Below are 20,821 nucleotides of genomic sequence, written 5' to 3'. Positions count from 1 at the left end.
ATGAAATGCCATCAGAAAATGTGATTGAAATAGCACAAGATATCTGTGTGAATATTTCTGAGTAAGTTGGGCAATGAGAGACTATTTCTATCAAGTTGCTTGCAAATAATTATTTCCCATTATTCTAATGTATACTTACCACAACACTTTTCTTCTTCATCTCTTCAAGATAAGGATGTGGTATCTGTTCAGTAATGCTCATGTCCTTGAAAAAGGGAATGTGATTGCAGAGTATTCGGGATATCATCACTTCATACTCATCCCTGTGAAAGAAGTAAATCAGAAACAGTCAGTCGGCAAGCCCCTTTGTTAATGAGCAAATGGGCAAGATTTATCCAATTCCTCTCGTCACTGAATTCATGTCCCTGCAAAATCTTGTGAATTGTGAGACTTTCTTTTTTCTTGAGTAAAATTGATTATTTTTGTACCATGGGAAAGAGTAAATGTTACTCTTTATATTGGTCATTTCTTTTGAATAAAATATTTTGATAAGTGAATTTTGTATTTGAAAAAATGCATCAAACATAATTTTTTTCCTCTGTGTTCACTTGCAAATTCTGCAACATTTTGTGTTTTAGGCACAAACAATATTTATATCATCAGAAAGCTCAAACTCTATACTTTCTTACAATGTCACTCTTGATATGTGGCATCTTTGAGATGGGTCAGCAGCCAGCTTTTTCCATCAAGATGCAAGAAGAGATTTCTAAAATTTCTCAGTAACATAAAATCGAGAGTTCTGATTGGCTGAGTAATGTTTTCACAACAACAGGAGCAGGTAATTTGAAGAGATTACCACATGGTGAGTGTGACCTTGCAGAGGCCCAGTGAGGGGAACATTGGAATTTGCGCAGGTGTGTGGTCTCTATGACCAATCAGAGCGCAGTATTCTTGTTTTTGAGCTGCTAAAAGTACTTGGCCTATGAAAAGCTGGCTGCTGACCCATCTAAATACATCTTATAAAAATTACATTACCGGTACCGGTATATCAAAGCTTAGATCTTCAGCTTTATCATTATCTAAAAATCATTTGTGCTCAAACAAAAATTAAGTGTGAAAACAACTTTTGTTGCATGAAAATTATTTTGTTTCATGTTTTATATCAAATGTTTTCCCTATATTACAACATTCTTTTAAAAATCCACACACATGACCTGAAAGAATGATTCTTCTTCTTTACAAAGATACCCAAAACATGAAATTTTGTCAATATTTAGAGCAGCAATGGCCGAATAAAAAGAGGTGTTTTGGTTTGCACCAAGTTCATTAACAACACAGAAAATCCTCTAGTCATGATATCACTTGGATAAAAGAAGCTACTTTTTCAGGGCTTGCCGACTGGAAAGAAATGAAACTTAAATATTATGTAGTATCATTGATACAGCATTAAGTTTCAAGAAATTATGCCACCCTCCCCCTATAGAATATAATACAACACAAAGATAAAAAGTGTTTCCATTCATTGGCATACATAAACAAAGTTTGACATTGATCCCTCAACGGTTCTTTCGATATTGCAAGAACAAATGTTTTCAGTCTGAAATGACCTCTGACCTTGTGATCCTAAAATCTGATCTAACAATCATTGCTCACATAAATGCACACATGGGCCAAGTTTAAAGTTGGTTTCTTAATAATTCTTTAGTTATCTCAAGAACATATCTTTGATATGTAATAAACTCTGTGGCCTTATACCTTGTGACCCCAATATCACATCTGATCATAGTCCAGCAATATATATACATTTATCACATTGATATTTTGATTAATTTTTAGACAAAGCAAGAACAGGAGGGACAGACACTGCATGAAAATGTAATGCCTCCTACAACCATGATATGAAGCGCAGAGGCAAAACAATTAAAAGGGGATAAATTTACCGTAGATTACAAATATCATCAGTAGATGGGAGGAAGATATCTTGAGAAATACTTGAAAGCTGTTCCAAAGATGGTTCCTCGTCTCTAAGATGGAAACATGGGACACGGTCTAACTCTCCAAAGCACTGTACCATGCTGTTCAGTTTTCCATTCATACTTGAACGGAACGTTATTACCGAGCTTTGATCAACACTGGCACACATCAAGGTATATCCTAATGGTGTTGCTGCATATAAATTGAAAAGAAAGCATTTTCATCAACAAGTAGGCCTATGATAGCCATAAGTGATACACCCATAACACATCCATTCAAATACTGATTTATAATAAAATTGGAAAATAATTGCATTTTAACTTTTCACCCATTTTTTTTTTTTAAACAGTAATATGCACATCCTGAACTGAATGCAAATGAAGGAGCTGAAGATGTCACATTTTTTGTGTATTTTATTATATCAAAATACCATATTTCAATATTCATAGCTTTGCAATGGAGAAGGTTCTTTCTCTGATTCACAATAAATCATAATCATCAATGATATCATGACATCTTCAATTCTCTCATTTGCACTACACCTAAAATGCCTATAAAAAAATTCATGAAAATTCTTAGGGAAAAAAATAATAAGTTGTCCTACTTTTTCTTATTTTTAATCCTATTTTGATGCACGGTAATTGTCAGTGTTATGCTTATTTGAATGATAATTCTTTATCTATTCATCACAGCTTTTTGTGGGGTGGCCTTGACCGTAAGAGAACTTAAGTGAATTATAGTTCTTGAGCTTAATAGTACTCACCTGTTTTCGTTTCGGGGGCCTGGACTGGTCTCTCATTATCAGAGTTAATTGAGGCATCATTGGCTTCTTCTCCAACTATATGAAGATATAATAGGAATAAAGACTAGAATGCAGAGCTGCCAACCTCCGTTGACCAGAAAACTTACTGATCCATAATTAAAATCATATTTTGAAGGAAAAAACACATTTTGATTAATAAATTACATATGCCAATCAAATTTAACAAAACACATATTTTGCAATAAAAAATCATATTTTGTCACTTTTGATTATAAAAAAAACATACTAATATTGCTAAAACATATTAGTTGGCAGCTTTGAGAATGCCCTTTTCTATGTTCATATGAAAGCAAGGTTCATCATTCTACCCCTTTTGTCTGTTATCATCTACTTGTAGCATTCTTCAATCCAGGCAGGGTAGGGATTCGCCCCCATGACCAGCATGGATTGCACAACTTCTTTACAACTATACTAATAATCAAGCCAAGTTTTTTTCCTTCAAGTCTCAAGCATCTTTTGACACTTAATTCAAGATATCCAAGCATGTGGTTCCGAAGTCAGTGGCGTACCGACCCTACATAGTTCACTAGCCAAATAATGCAAGCGTGAGCTGAAAATTTTTGATATTCAGATTAGTCAGGACCATGATGTAAAACAGTTTTTAACTGATCTTGTCATCCTGAATAAATATATTTGAATAAATAAATAACAAATAAAAAGGGGAATTTTAAGGACTGATTCTAGGAATTTATGGAGAGCAGACATATTTCACCAATCTACTACCTTCGAATGTAAGCACGGACAGGAAATGTTTATATTAAGACCTTAAAATTGGGCAATCCCTTTAAGTAGTCATGAAAAAGAAGCATACTATTGTACCTAAAACAATAACTCGAAGTGCGAGGAAATGTATTTGGCAGCTTGGTGTATGTTGACTTGAAAACAGGAGGTTTTAGTATAACAGGATAATATTTCTCGGTTAAACAGACAATGCCAGCACCAGGAACAATGAAGACATAGGCCCTGAGCAAATTATGTTTCATAAAGTTATGAAAAAAATGTTTTTTATGTAATATAACCCAACATAATTATGATATGATATAACATTATAATGAACAATAATGTCTTCTTTCTCAATACGTTTCTCTTCCTTTCTCTTTTTTCTCCTTTTCCCCGTTTTTTTTTGGGGGGGGGTCAGCCGATGGGGGGGTGCCCCCCCCCCCCCCCGTAGTTACGCCACTGGTAAGCATCATTTTGTGCTTGCACGTCAAACTGAAAATAGCCCAAATACAAATACTGCTTTCCGTCTTATACCCAAATCATGTCTTTATTTTTTATTATTTAAATAGTAAAATTCAATGTTTGCTGTTAATATCATATAAGCCTAACCCTATCATGTGACCTAAGATTTGTCAGTGATACTCGATTACCCCATGTCCACAGTTCATAATCTATATATCCATAAACTTTGAAAGTTATGACAGCAATTTAGTTATTACCTCCAACACAGCCAAAGTTCACTGACCTTAATGATATTCGACCTTGGTCATGTGACCTGAAACTCACACAGGATGTTCAGCGATACTTGATTACTCGTATATTTAAGTTTTATGAATCAGATCCACAAAAGTTTTAAAGTTATAATGGTCATTCAACATATACCCTGAACTTAGCCATTCATCAACCTTAAATGACCTTTGACTTTGCTCATGTGACCTGAAACTCGCACAGGATATTCAGTGATACTTGATTACCCTTATGTCCATGTTTAATTGCTAGATTATATACACACTCCTGGAATGCGTCATCTACTTTCACTTTAACCCTGTCGTTGCTACTTATTCCCTTGCCCTCATCTGAATCCAAAGAGAGGACATTCCATTATTACAATGTATCCTTATATTCTTCTGCTCATCCTTCTCTGGCTCAACACCACTTTCATTTAAAATTGAGAAAGTGAAATTATCTTGATTGTATGAGAACTCACACTCATAGATCAGGGGCCCATTTCACAAAGGACTTGCAACTGTTGCAACTTTAAATGGCTACTAACATGGAAACAGGGCTCAGCAGCCAACCATAATCAAGGTTACCTACCATGGTAGTTGCCATAATTGCAAACTTACAAGTCCTTTATAAAACAGATCCCAGACCTCAAATTAGTGCTGCAGCCGAACCGCCGAACCGAACGGAAGTTCGCCGAACTTGGCACTTCCGAACCGGACCGAACCGAACCGAACTTAAAGGCCTGGTTCGGAAGTTCGGCAAAAAAAAAAGTATGTTTGCATGCAATGCGTGAATACGATGACTACATAGATTTAACCCTATCTAGGCCGGGGGGGGCCTCGGAGGCCCCCCCCTCAACAAATCGCGCAATATTTTCGCCGCGCGAAATTTTTTGACCGCGCCACTTGCTGACTTTTTACTTTCAAGTCTTGCGCAACTTTTGAGACCAACTTTGCGTCCTCCGGGTACGTGGTTCCGAAATTACGCAACATTATGTAAGTGCATGTCAGACCGAAAATTGCTCAAAAACGTGATTTCGTGTACAAAGTCAATGCAAATAGTGTTTTCAACCAAAATTCATAAATGTATGATTATTTTTAGTTTTGCTGGTCTAAATGTATTTATTTTATGCTTTTTATGATCACAGAAGAGTCCCCAACAAATTTCATTGAAAAAAACAATGAAAAACAAAAGGTCAAAAAACAAAGAAATACATAAGAAATTGCAAAAAACAATAAAATACATAAGAAAATGATTTGATATCGCAATTTTTTTCATGTACACTTGCTAAGAACACCACAAAGAGTTTCTATACCAAAAATTAGTACATTTGGAGCTTTATTTAGGGAGTTAGAGGATAAAGTATGATTTCGCATACTAATTACGCATAAATTAGCATAATCACTTAATAGCGACTCCCACGAAAAAAATTACTATACTATCTTGGAGATTATGTCCCAGGCAACCAGCATGCCAATTTTCGGCGTGATCGCGCGGTCGACGGCCGAGATCTTAGGGGGGGGCCTGGGAGGCCCCCCCCCGGCCATATGAACTCCCAAAATACCCCGGCCTAGATAGGTTGAAGTATAAAATAAACAAAATATATATTGGTTAGTGATTGTGCACAAAGAGAATTCCACTCAATATATTTTTAAAATCCACTATGATAGCTCCCATCTCGTCTTTGATTGAACTGTTATCAACTTAAGAATATTTTATTAACATAAATATATTTTTCTTGATAAAATGAGGGGGCATTTTGAAGCTAAACTCGGTATAAAAGTGTAGTGTATTTACGTAATGCCGTAATCGATCGTGATCGTAATCGGACCTTATCATTTTGTATTTAATAAAGAAAAAGAACCAGACATAAATTCATTCCTCGTAAATTACAAAGTATGACAGTTTCGGTCTCGTGTTTGATTAAATTTTTATCATTTTCAATTTTTTTTTATAAACATGAATAGGCCTGGGAGTAAACATCGATTGATCGAATGGTTCGATTGGCATGCCGCCAATCACCAATCTATTAGCAAAATATACACTAATCGAATGTTCGGCAGATCCCGATTATGACGTTGGCATAACTCTAATACCCAAATAATAATAATAAAATGACAAGAAAACAAAGATGACAGCTGTTTTTTACAGGTTTAAAAATTATGTTACCGAGGTAATGTTTAAAAAATTATCAATGATTGTATCACATTCACAGTTACATACCAACATGATAGCGCTCCGAAAATGTTAATCCCACCCGACCTTGCCCTCATACACAAAATAAGTCATTGTGTGCGTGCACAATAATAAGTAAACACATAACCAGCTCACTTGAGCTGATTGGACCTTCGGATAGCCAATGAAACTTTGGGAAACAAAGAAGCGGAAGGCATGTGGTTCCCTTTATTATCAGGAAAGGTCATGACTTCAGAAATAAATTGACCCCTCCCCCATCTGTGTGTGTGTGTGTGTGCGTGTGAGGGAAAGAGAGAGGGAAGGATAGGGGGTGGGAGCCGGAGAATTTCTTTCATGTTTCAGAACAATGCAACCTTTTTTATATCCCCCTCAACCAATGAAAACTACATTCCAACACGCGCCCGCCTTCACCAGTACTTTCTCGACTAGTCTCCAAAAATAGACCCAGTTATACATGTGGGTTCAAATGATAATAATCGTAATTTTGAAAGGTATTTCAAATGAAATATTTTTTTTAATACATGTGTAGCATCGTGGGCAGTGCCACAAGTGGAGGCGGGGACATGGTGTGGGCAAGGGATGAAATTTTTCAAGTGAAATGCTCCACCTGGGCTCAGTCTCAAAGAATATACTTCATGAATGAGTTGTTTACGTCTTTGGACTCGGCGGGGCTGATTCATTTATATGCAGGGGTGTGGCACTTGGAGGGATGCATGCATAATACCAGGGTACCAGTATTGATTTAGGAAAGATTTTCATTGGAACAATAAACTGATCAAAGATTTAATCTCATTTCATGAAGTTTCTTTTGATATAAAAATCATGGAGAAGGGGAAAAGGGCCTCATTTATGCTAAACATGTGACTTTGATGGAGATTTCTTCATGGGGGGGGGTCACCATAAAGTAGGTCAACTATTGTGACTTAAAAGACGTGATTCCCGACGAACAATCGAATCATTCAATTATTTTTCCAGGAAATAATCGAATGGTAATAATAACAATCGTCCCAGGCTTAAACATGAATATATTTTTTCCTTATAAAATGTGGGGACATTTTAAGCTTAACTCAGTTAAAAAGTGTAGTTGAATTACGTATTGCTGTAATCGGATGTACATTTAATTGAAAAGACATAAATTAATTCCTTGTGACTGACAAAGTAATGGTAAAGTATATATATTCCACCTTCTGAAATTTCCATATTAATATAAAAGATAAATAAATAAGAGATGAAGGAATGAGGGTGAAAAAAACAAAAAAGATAAAAATTTAAACCAAATCAACGCATGTTCCCTGATCAATGTTCCGGAAATGGTTGGTAAGGAAAGTTGAAACAGGAAGTCCAAACAACCTGCTCTCGGTTGCTATTATACAGGTAAAATTCGTATTCCAAACTTGAAACGTTTTTCCATTGTCAGTATTTTCTTAAAAGTGGTTTAATCTGGCCAATTACTGAAAATGAAATGATAAATTATCAGTTCCGTCTTAGTTCTGACGATCAACACCGAGTGATTTCACAACACTAAAATACGCAGTACAGTCCCATGTACTCATTTTCGTGTTAGAAATATGTTTGAAGTCACGTAGCGTCGATCTTTCTGGACCAAGAATGGACTGATATTTTATCTTTTTAAAGTAATTCATTGACCAGATTTTACCACTTTTCAGGAAATAGGGACTTTCTAAAACACTCATATTCTTTGGAATGTGAATTTTACCGGTATAATAACAGTTGAGTGGAGGTTGTTTGTCTACTATTTCGACATTCCCGATCAACACTTTCCAATTTGAGAAGCTGCGTTGGCAATGACATCGTAATCGATCATGATCATAGCTACATGCAATAATCGTGAAAAAAAATATTCTGATCTTGGTAATTCTATTTCTGTCCTGATTCTCTCGTTATCAATATTTTTTTCTTTTGATTTTTTTATTTTCATTTGAAAAATGAAAGTAGAAATGACTTATTTATTGTTTATTAAAACAAAAGCAAGTTCAACAATTATCTTAACTATTCTTTTTAGAAACAAAATTTATTATTAATACATGACAGTTCAACCAAGGGAATACTTGGTTGTAGGTCGGCGATCTTTATTGTCCATATGTTAAATTTAATTTGGCATTTATTGCCGAACTCCGAACCGAACCAAAGTTCGGAAAAAAATTGCCGAACCCTGCCGAACCGAACCGAACCCGAACATGCCGCCTGACTTGCAGCACTACCTCAAATAGACCTAGCATGACTTTATATCTAACAGCAAACATTAAAAGATTTATGATTTCTAAAATATGAAATACATAAAGAAATAACACATCATGCTGATTTTGGTCCAATACACTCAATACATTAAACAGAAAAAAAGTATTTAGAACAAATTTCTGTTGACTTCATTCTTTAACAAATGCAATCCATTCATTCATTTGGGAAGACAATTTCTAAAACTCATCACAAAATTTTGTAGATTGCATAATTAAAGGTCAAGTCCACCTCAGAAAAATTTTGATTTAAATCAAAATCATCCGATTTTGATGACATTTTCGGTGTTATGCTTGTTGAATTTTTCTCTTTTTATTCAAATCAAGTTTTTGTTGGGGTGGACTTGTCCTTTAATGACACACATGTAAATTTTGGTCGTGAATGCAGTCAATAGCCTAGATCCCTGACAGCTGAACTGGATTGAAATAACCACGTTAATTCTCTATTTGCTCATTATTTTGTACTTCCCTTTGCTTGACATTACAATTTATTGCAATGGCAATGTCACTTCTCCATTAGTGATAACTTAAATTTCATGGAAACGATCTTTATCATCTCACCCATTTCTTGCCTCATTCATCAAACTGCAGTTTCAATGTCTTTATCCAGTTCCTTTCTATTAGACATTTAGCAGCAAATGACGTTTTCAGACATTTAGCAGCAAATGACGTTGACAGTCATTTTGATTAAAGCACATTAAATATTGCTCTTCATTATTTTATGACTCACCTGCTTCCGTTTGTGAAACCGTGTCCTTTTCATCATTACTGGGGTTCATTTGAGTATCAGTGGGTTCATCAGCTGCATCAAGAATTCAATAGACGTACATGTATAGCAGTCACGACATGAATCCATTACCATGAAAGCATTTATTCAATATCTCATTCCTGCAACAATCCCTAGTTTCTCTATCACAAAACTCTTTCATTCTTCCTTTCTGTTTTTATCTCCCTATTACATATAAAACAAATGATTAATACAGGTTTAGGCAAATTAATTTTATGAACCTGCATTGGTCTATTTAGTGCAAAGTGCATACACTAAATGAGGCATATACATGTACATGTATATGCCATAAATTTGAAATAAACCTTGGTCTTAAATTTAAACCACTTTTGTAAATTCCACCTAAAAGGTCTCCATTATTAATATAGGATATTTATATTGCACACATATCCACCTTGTTAGGTGCTCAAGGAGCTCCTATAATATACCCGGCTAAGCTAGGCGTTCATAGCGCACACAGCTTCTTAAGGAATTACTTCCTACCGGTACCAATTTTTCCTCACCTGGGTTGAGTGCAGCACATTGTGGATCAGTTTCTTGCTGAAGGAAATTACGCCATGGCTGGGATTCGAACCCACGACTCTCTGTTTCAAAGTCCGAAATCTAATCCACTGGGCCACAATGCTCCATTATTATTCCTATCATGAATATCATAACTTATAAATCTGATGAATTTTGATTGATTGCGTTGATTTCAGATTATTTTATCCATACCTTTTTCCCATTCTGTCAAGTCTACCCACTCATCATCTACAGCCATTTTTGCTTGCTGGTTTGTTGACCGGCGCTCTGTGATTTGCTGTCGTTGTCTGCGGATTGCATCATTGCCTTGGGTTTTCGAGGCTTGCAGGGTTTTTAAGGTGGTTTGGACATTGTAAGTAATACCAAGTTTGTTCAGCTTGTCGAAAGCCTGCAAGCATAAAGCATGTACCTATAATAGATTAATACATTCAGGGGCAGTGCCACGTTGGAAAAGTTACCTACTCCATGACTTTTCAATTAATGCAAAAAAGTGGGAAGGAAAGAGAGGAAAAGAAAGGGAAAAGGAGAAGGGTGCACAAAGGAGACGTCGGGTGGCTCGTGTAATGCTTTACTCTCCCCATTATCAACTGAACTGACATGATCTTAAGGCCATCTTTCCCCAAAAATCAAAATAGCGATCAGTGCACCTGGATATATATTGTGGCAACTGATAAAATGAGTCTAGTAGCTTGGTGGATTTGCTATTTAAAGACAACACTCAACATTTAATAGCACATCATAGATAGAATATAGAACAAGTGGAATGCCTCTGGCCGTCTCACCTGCATCACGCGGTTCAATTTAGCAGCAGTGCTGACTTTGAATACTACTCTAACTCGCACAAGATGTTCAGTGATACATGGTTACTCTTATTTCCCTTTTTTATGAACTAGACCAATAAACTTACAGAGATATGATGGTTATTCAACAAAAAACCCCAACATGGCCAAAGTTCATTGACCTTACATGACCTTTGACCTTGATCATGTGACCTGAAACTCGAACAGGATGTTCAGTGATACTTGATTACTCTTATGTACAAGTTTCATGAATCAGATCCATAAACTTTCAAAGTTATGATGGTAATTCAACAGATACACCCAATTCGGCCAAAGTTCATTGACCTTTGACCTTGGTCATGTGACCTGAAACGCGCACAGGATGTTCAGTGATACTTGATTACTCTAATGTCCAAGTTTAATGAACTAGACCAATAAACTTTCAAAGTTATGATGGTAATTCAACAGATACCCCCGATTCGGCCAAAGTTCATTGACCCTAAATGACCTTTGACCTTAATCATGAGACCTGAAACTTGCACAAAATTTTCAGTGATGCTTGATTACTATTATGTCCAAGTTTCATGAACTAGACCAATAAACTTTCAAAGTTATGATGGGAATTCAACAGATATCCCCAATTCGGCCAAAGTTCATTCACCCTAAATGACCTTTGATCTTGGTCATGTGAAGTGATGTTCAGTGATACTTGATTAACCTTATGTCCAAGTTTCATGAACTAGGTCCATATATTTTCTAAGTTATGATGACATTTCAAAAACTTAACCTCAGGTTAAGATTTCGATGTTGATTCCTCCAACATGGTCTAAGTTCATTGACCCTAAATGACCTTTGACCTTGGTCATGTGACATGAAACTCTAATAGGATGTTCAGTAAAACTTGATTAACCTTATGGCCAAGTTTTATTAACTAGGTCCATATACTTTTTAAGTTATGACGTCATTTCAAAAACTTAACCTCAGGTTAAGATTTGATGTTGACGCCGCCGCCGCCGTCGGAAAAGCGGCGCCTATAGTCTCACTTTGCTTCGCAGGTGAGACAAAAATCAGAGAGACACTGCTCCTCCAAAGTACTCTTCGATTGAGCACCCCACGTAGCCTGGAAAGGATGACGTCATGTTGTGTCTGGAGGGTTGCGATTCCATAGGTTTGTGTACAAAAGCATTGGGTATTTTCTTCCATTTCTATATTATGAATCCAATTTTTTTTTTCGTTTTCAGATGAAAATGGCACTCACAATTATTCACTGTTGAAATTGATGGAAACCTACAACTATTCACTGCCTTTTTTGTGACTTCTTTGTTTGGCTCTTATTGGGCCTAAATTGCTATGTCAGGAAAAGTTGTGATACATAATCTGAATGCAGATAGATTTGAAATCTACGCCAAATAAGCAGGAAATAAAATATGGCAAAAACTAGTTCAAAACTGTAGATTTCATAATTTAAGCATGTAGGAAGAAATATATGTGATATCACTCTGTGATGGAAGTGAAGAAAATGAAATGCGTAATCTGGAAAGCAAAAAAAATAACCAAGTTTTTCTGCGTACAAACCTATGGAATCGCGACGCTTCTTACACAATGGGACGTCACGGTCTCGAGGCATTTGAAAAGCACAATAAAGCCTATTTTCTAAGCCGGGTTCGAAGCCCGATAATTGAAATATTCTTAAGCAAAATACTCAGCTGGGAAGGGTGAAAATGAATAAAGCTCACAATGCTGTATTTAGTAGCTTATAAGCTTTCGATTGCTATATAATTTGTCAACTTCATTTTTGGGTCCGGTCTGGGTCTTTAAATGGCCACAAAACCCCAGAAAACACGATCTCACTTCGCTACAATCATGACAATTCACACATCGTGACTGCTCTCGACATCAGCACATTCGATAGTACCCCGCGCCCGGCCAGGTTGAGCCTCACATCGCTTCATATCGCTCAACACGGTCGTGTGTTGCTGCCCTCTACGTTTGAAGATGTAACAGCACGATATCGTGGTCTTAAAATCCAAGATGGCGGATTGGCGAAAGCCGTTGACTGATGTTAACGATGTCCAAAAAACCCCAAAATTATCGATGAATTTAATTTCACCGTAAAATAATGCTTATTATGTGAAAGGTGAGGATGTATGCATGCTAAATATGTTTGAAAAATTATTAAATGCACCCGCATAGATCCAATTAGAACGGATTCTATTGTGATGTTGGTACAGTAGCAGATACAAATTTTGGCCAGCGCGAGTGTACGTGTGATTTTGCTATTCAATGTGTGAACGGAATAGTCACTTTTCCATGTGTACAAAGTCTATGGGGAAACGGAATTTCCGTTTTCTGACATGCTGAAACGGAATTTGAGATTTTCTGATACGGAAAAGGCCATTTTTTGAAACGGAAAATCACTGTCCCTAGAGTTGGTTGTATTGATACGACTGTAGCATACAGTATGTGTCGTGTGGTCCAGTAGTTAGAGTATTGGACTCATAATCACTCTGCCATTGTCTCCATTTTGATTAAAAGACCCGAGAGTAATATCTGTCACCTACAACTTCAGCCACTATGACTGATTAACCTGGATGTAAAATGTTTCCTAGGTAATTGCTTATAAATATGCCACTTTGGCATTTACCAGCAATACGCTGTCCTGCCGAGTTGCTACTGGAGTTACTTTACCATAAACAGAAACTGTGGCATATATTTGAATCAATTTCCTTTTTGGGGGCAAGTTCAAGAATTCACGCATGTTACGTATGTGACATTTCAGAGGCTTTAATGACCTGAAAAATAGTGTTAAATGACTTTGATTAGATTGAATTCCCTCATGATGGTAGACATCTAGGAGAATAATCATGCGAAAAAATGGTGACATATGACCTTGACCTTTTAGAGAGAAAAATGTGTTGTTACACATGGAACGCAGAAAAAAAGACAATTTTTAAAACCTTTTTTTTTAAAGAGAGAATTCTCTGAAAGTATTTCATTTGACAACTTGTAACTTAGTGTGATAGAAGTCACAATACTCTAGTATATCTAAGGCAAGTTTCATGCCATAAGCCAAATCCCTCTAATTACAGACTCTAATTAAACAAATTAATGACATGTTACGTATGGGACATTTTGTCCCCATAGAGAACGTACACAATTTTCCCCATAATTAAAAAAATTGAAATAATTTAAAATATGGAAATAACGAGAGTTTCTTTCTTTTAATACAATGTATGTTCTATCAATATGACTGAAAGGGAAATTAGCCATTTCAACATTTCTTTTTCTTGTTTTTCATGGTTTCATGAATTTGTTTTATATTTTTTCATACTTTTCAATTTTTCGCTTCAGTTGTTTTCATTGATCAGTATTCATAACAAATCAATCTTTAAATACTAAGGAAAAGGTAATTAATCACTTTTTAGAGCACTCTAGAAAATTGTTTTTCTCCATTCACTTTGTACACAAATTTCCCCATTGACATTGTGTGTAAATGTCCCATACGTAACAATTTTTAAATTAACTTTTAAAAAGTAAAAGTAAACTCTATTTTTGAAACTTTTTGTGGTATAACATTTTCATACTTAACAAATTAGAACTTCCCAGAGATGCAGCAATACAAGCATTTTATTATGAGAAATAACTTTAAAAAACATCCTCAAAATGTTAGGTATGGGACATTCCATCATTGGACAAGACCAAATTTGCATAATTGATTAGATGATACCACTTTTTTCCCCAAAAAGTAATAAGATGTCAAGGGGTCAATGTCCCACCTATGACTAAATCTCAGAAGTTTTGTTTTCATTTTCTATTATAATTGTCCGATACGTAATTCCCATTTTACCAATTTATGCAAATCAGGTGCCCTAAATTAGCATACATGTAAATATGCATATTATCAAATTTTTCTTAAATAAATTATAAAATTAAACATTTGGGCTTTCTTACCCCACCTAAGATAACTTCTTAAATTAAAGGTTGAATTTTCCATTCTAGGGTGACCTTTTCTTGGATTTGCCCTTTTACATTCTTTTTGTTATTTGATTGTCCTGGGCTCTTCGTTTGTGAATGACAGAATTAATGTAGTTTGTATTTATTGTTTTTGTAGATATGTCGGTTTTCCTGCAAAAAGAACCAGAGTGTCGCTAAGGCAAGCACATCATACGCCAACCTGTAACACAGAAAATGGATTTATTGGTCAAACAAGAAAAGTGGAAGGTGGCGACTTCACCTTTAACCTTCTGACCACAAAATAAATAGAATTCCTGGGATCCATGCTAGTATCATACACACCAAATTATATGAGCCTGGGTTAAGTTAAACTGAAGTTATTGTGTTCAGAAGGACTGCAGAGGGGTAAGATGAAAGCATCTCATTGTGACCTTAACCTTTTGACCTCAAAATTGATAGGTTTCCTCGGATCCATAATAGTATCATGTACACCAAATTACATGAACATAGATTAAGTTTAAATGAAGTTTACCTTCAGTTACAGCATTTACAAGGAAAGTTAAAGGGGAAGTTCACCCTGAAGAAAACTTTGTTGTAGAATTAGCAGAAAAAGTAATAAAAAGTAATTGGTGAAGGTTTGAGGAAAATCCGTTAAAGATTAAGAAAGTTATTAGAGTTCAAATTTTTGAATTTGTGACATCATAAACGAGCAGCTGCCCCATATGTTATGTAATATAAAATGCATGAATTTCACATTTTGTATGGTTCTTGATGACTTAATTTTGTTTTCTATAAATGATCGGGTGTGAAATGATTTGTCTATTGATATGCAAAAGGTACAGTGAAAACCATTTCAATTTTCTGAGAAAATGACATTTCATTGATTTTTTACCATTCGCTATGTAGGAATGCGGCTTGCATATGATGTCACAAATCAAGTAATTGAAATTCTAATAAATTTTCAATTCTTTGAATTTTTCCAAACCCTATTTTTACAATAAACTTTTTGTCAGGGTTAACTTCCCCTATAATAGATACGTCCCGTAGGAAGGGGGTATTAAAAATATAAACTTCTAGACAAGTAAAAGGATACAAGTAAAAGGATACTACAAGTAAAAGGGATACTTTCTTCAAAGCTTGTGTATAGTTTTGGTAAATCCACCAAAATGCACCTATCACTATTCCAATTCATTAATTTAAAACAAGCATCGCTGAGAGAGGGAGTTATATATCCAAGATTTGAATATTTGAAATTTTCTCAGAGAAGTGCAGTTGGAAAAATATCTAACGGTCTCTACGCTTCAGTAAGACTGTCATATTAGATGATATTCGATTATCAATCACATTATTGACCCTTTACCAAAGCTATACACAGGCTTTAAACAAAAGTAGTCAGTATTCACCTTTCTGTTGGTTCCAGAAAACCAGAGGAGGAGTCCAATTAATTCTTGAAGAACACTGCATCTCCGAGGACATCTTATGAAGAGCAAATGAGCTACTGTCATTGTTAGTCTCACATTATCTGTCTTCTTCGGTTCTCTACTCAGTGCGCTGCACAGAATGGTCATGAGGGTTGGACAATTCTTCTTCAAGCTCTTGTGTGCAGTTTTCCATGAATAACCCTCCAATGACTTCCTCTTATTCTTCTCATCGACAGTGAATACAGATTCAACTGATCTAATCTCTCTTCTAATATCCCTACAGATTGAGTCAAGGAGATGTTTGTTGAAAGACACCGAATGAGCTCTCATTTTGGACAATGCTAACTTATAATGGCCTTTTCCCAAATAAACTGCAGCTTCTGTACAAAAGGAATCTTTCTGTAAGGAGATTTAGTGAAAAAAATTAATGACTAAAAAGATCAAGGAAGAATGGAATTGACAAAATGATGCACACTATAAAACACAATGGTAGGGTCAAAATAGCATTATAACATCTGAATGTTGACATAGAAAATCCAATCAATATTGGCAATTACAGTATTTGAATATCAGTGTACAGTATTTGAATATCACCCGTTGATGGCCATATTTTGTTTTGACACAATTCTTTTAGATAAAAACCCATTTATCAAAATATGTATATTCATATGGGAATGTTTACTTATTTCAAGAAAGGGATGGTGCATTAAACGAACAAAAGTCTGCAGATTGTATCATGAAAATTTCATCTTACACCATGCTCGAGAAATAATTGCTTTTCAGTAAAAAACAAAATTCAGAAATCAAAATTAAAAATCTTAAAATTTTGGATTTCCTTTTCAAAGATGACATCTGGTTTATTGACTCCTAGATGACCTTTGACATTCACCAAATGACATAAAATTCCATTTATCACTTTGCTGATAATTGATAACCATATGAGTTAGGGATTTATACTTTAATATTATTTGAATTCCTAACTTGAATAGGTTTTTGATATTAGTAGCAAAAAGTGATCAAATGTCATTGACCATAAAAACTTACCCTTGGAGGTTGTCGGGGAATCGTTTGAGTCATCTGATCCCTTTTTTGGGTCACATAGCGTGCCTTAGAGCTAGCCACAGTTTGTGATTTGCTCCCTTCAGTTTTTCTCCTTTTTGGAATCAAGCTTGGTGTTTCCATGAGCGCTCTCTTAATCTCATATCCCAAATATGTATGTGGTTTGGTGCGTCTCTTGAGCTCCGCTATTAAATTCTTCAAGTCTACACTCAATTTCCCACCCAACTTTCCAATTAATGCAGCACATTTAAGGCAAACGAAGTGTATACCTGGCTTGTCTGGGTTCAATTCTATTCCCAGTCTTTGCAGTGCCTCTAAAATTGTAAATGATGAGTGGTCCACTTTACGATGAAGAGATCTTCTTATTCCTGGATGTCCATGCAGATCACAAGCACAATTGCAGCACCAGTATCTAGCCTCCTTAGCCATGGTCAATGAATGTTCAATATCCTGTCAAGAGCCAGCTTCACGTCCATAGATCTGTATGTTAACGCAGATCTGAAAGATTTGACCAACGTTGACAATTAATGCAGATGACGGCAGGAAACGGATGGCAATAACCTTTGTTCTTGGTACATCACATGTAGATTCTGAACTTAAAGACAAACAGGGACACTGTGAGCATATGATTTAGAAACATCAGTCATAAGTTTAGAAACATCCCAGTCAAGGTGAAACAGATTAAACATATAGCAGGGGTGATAACTCTTAAAAAAAGACATATTTAAGCCAGGGAGTGATAGGGACTTTTTGCATTTTGGGACTCCACATTGTGCAAAATTGTGCATACTTGGAGGGAAAAATTTGGGCTTCTAAATCTAGAGTCTCTAACTCAAAAAAAAAAACCCATAATCCCACATGTGCAAAACTAAAATAAGATTATGTTATACAGAAATCAGCAAGTGAGATTTGAGATACACAACCCATTCTTTATTTAAAATCGTGCTCAAAATGTCTGTTTTTCAGATTGGAATATAAAAAAATATCAGCTCGAGCTTCGCGCTTGAATCATTTCTGTAGCAAAAACTTGTACTTTTCATGAAATAAATAGGTAAATAGAATGCCCCGTTTTCAATTCTAAACTTCAAAAGAACTCCCGCATCGATTTGCAAAAATCTTTTGTTATATATCTTATATATATCTTGTTCTTTATTAAAAATGTCCATTAAACTGTCAAATTTTTCAGATTGAAAATCAAAATTTTCAGCTCGCGCTTCACATCTATTGTTCTTTTAGTTACTCATCTTAATCATTGGTACCAAAAAGGCTTAGAATATCGAGCTTTCAGGTAAGAATATCAAGAAAGTTTAACTTGTGCTCTGAACTCGAATTATCTGTGTAGTTAGATATGAATCCTCCTCGTGAGTTACTACAAACAGTCCTAAACAGGTACCCATTTCCTGTTTTTCAGGTCTGTATACTAAATTTAAAAAAATTCCTGAAATGCTGCAATGTTTGGTTAAAAAATCAAGCAAAAGAAAAAGGAGTTTAGCGCAGTCAAAATCAGACTTGCAAACTTGATCCATACGGTGCAAATTTCAACTGCCATTTTTTCTCGGGTGATGATTTGAGATGCCCATACTATAAAGCAATTGATGTTTCCAAAGCTGCCCGCTCAAGTTACCAACATTTGGTATCAATCATTTCATTTTGAAAGTGGGGTTGACAATTGTTATCAAAATAAGAGGGGGTAGCGTCTCAACGTAAATCTCAACCCACAGAGAGGTTTCAACAACGCAACAACAATGCACTTTTATGTACGATTGTACTCTTGTGTGCGCGATATGTCTATGTAGTAAATATATTGGAATTGGATGTTTGAATCGGCGACTCAAAATTTACCCATCATTAGGTCGCCTTAGGAGTGCGTAATTCATGACGTTCTTACTTAAAATGCAGGAATTTCAGGCAAAAAGTTTTTCGTATATTTGAAAGGATTTGAGGATGCTTTCATCAGTAAAGGCGCTAGTCTAAAAATTTGGATTGTCCCAGAAAACAAAGATGTCCTCATTAACAGAGCTGCCAACCTGAACAAGAACATTTAAGTATTTTTAAAGATGAAAAAAGGTATTTTGGCGAGGAAATCAGTATTTTCAAAGAAATAACATAGGACAACATATAAAAATGAAACTTGACAAATCAGTATTTTGCATGAACCATCAATATTCTCATTTTCAGTACTAAATACAGAAAATCAGTACTACTTGGCAGCTCTGCATTAACCAAGACAAATCATGTCTTGATGAATTGAGACTGTCCTTGTTAACACAGTGACAAATTGTGTACAACGGATAGCGGAGCTAGCGGTCATGTACATTTATGCTTATTATAGGACGTCATCCAGCCACTGCCAAGAGCCAATTTATGAATGAAAATATAGTAAGCATGCGCAGTGCAAGCCTTCCATTTCCCCACATAATATTCCACCAAAACAAGTGTGCAATTCTCTATCACCTCGTTCCAATATCAACCGAGAATTTCACTTCCCTATAAAGAAGGGTATTCTCGGAGGATCTATTTTCTCACCGATACCGCACAGGTAAGCGAATTTCGATTACTTCTTGCTTTTCCGTCAAAATCTTACGAATTAGCTTCTATATGGCATCGTGTTTGTTGGAATTTGTAGAGTTTATCGCAACGTGCGCAAAGTCAATCGGCTTCCGGTTTCGAAATGTCGCGTGAATATGCATGAAATTGCAGAGTTTCGATAATTTTCAATCGATACCGGAGCTATTCGATCATGATCCAAGACCATTTCCCGCGTACACAACGTGACCGGATATCATTTTATCGCTATCGATACTTCGCACGAAGGAATTATTTTGGCGACCACATGGTCATGACGTGATCTGCGCAACTGACCAATCAACCCTATGGACGCTTTTTTTCACTTTCCCCTGCGGCCAAAGACAGCAATAAGAGAAATTGAGAGTGCTAAAAAGAGATTCAGTGACCTCAATTCCGCCAGTTCACCATCTGTTTCATAACTTGCCGTCTTCCATTACGAAGACCTGGGGTGGTATTCTGAAAATTGTCTTAACTTTTCTTTTTCTTGTAAGTCAGCAAGATAACAGCGCACTAAAATTCTCTTAAATTGGTATTTTAAAATTTCTTATCTCTGTAAGGACGTCCCCTATTTAATCTCTGTCACGCTCAATATTCTGTCATCAACCTATTATTAAGCTTGTTACTTATACGCTTGGGTCAACCAATAGAAGCAGCTCTTCTGAAAAATAATGAAGTGCATTGTTGATATGAGGTGTAATTTCCTTGAGCCTGCTTATGCGTTGCTGTGCTAAAAATATATGTGGCTCTTCTCAAAGATAAAAGATCCATCATCTCAAACACCAATTTTCAATTGCTGAAAAGTCTACCAATCCGTTGTTATAATAATGTCTTTGGAATGTCTCCTTTTGTAAAACATGATGTTCTTACGGGATGGAGCAAGAAACAATTATTGCAGACGGACAAATATCCCATGCAACAATAAGTTACCATAGCCCCCACCTCTTGTAAATTTTTATAGTATTTTCCAAGGAAGTTGAGAGAAAGAGAATTTTCAGAATACCTTGTAACTCAATATTTTATCTTGCGCACAGACATAATATGCGCCGATTATGTATTTACCCATCATTATCTCTGACATCATACGCACTCAGTGAAAT

General features: G+C 35.7%; 1 protein-coding gene across 3 annotated transcripts in view; it reads right to left on the bottom strand.

The window, feature by feature from the left end:
• LOC121407551 overlaps positions 1–20,821 on the bottom strand; it is a 30,024-nt gene that overhangs the window by 6,698 nt on the left and 2,505 nt on the right. The window contains exons 2-8 of one of the 3 annotated variants that reach the window (XM_041598687.1): positions 17,142–17,654; positions 16,080–16,496; positions 10,136–10,331; positions 9,365–9,436; positions 2,678–2,752; positions 1,881–2,106; positions 140–263 (exon numbers count right to left, since the gene is read on the bottom strand). In XM_041598687.1, the coding sequence (XP_041454621.1) occupies positions 140–263; positions 1,881–2,106; positions 2,678–2,752; positions 9,365–9,436; positions 10,136–10,331; positions 16,080–16,496; positions 17,142–17,585 (1,554 nt within the window). In that variant the 5' untranslated portion in view covers positions 17,586–17,654. Of the gene's footprint in view, positions 1–139; positions 264–1,880; positions 2,107–2,677; positions 2,753–9,364; positions 9,437–10,135; positions 10,332–16,079; positions 16,497–17,141; positions 17,752–20,821 lie in introns of all 3 variants that reach the window. The other 2 variants (XM_041598685.1, XM_041598686.1) reach the window with 2 other exon arrangements.

Source organism: Lytechinus variegatus, chromosome 2 (genome assembly GCF_018143015.1).
Source record: "Lytechinus variegatus isolate NC3 chromosome 2, Lvar_3.0, whole genome shotgun sequence".
Taxonomy (NCBI): Eukaryota; Metazoa; Echinodermata; class Echinoidea; order Temnopleuroida; family Toxopneustidae; genus Lytechinus; species Lytechinus variegatus.
This window is presented reverse-complemented; position numbering and strand designations above follow the sequence as displayed.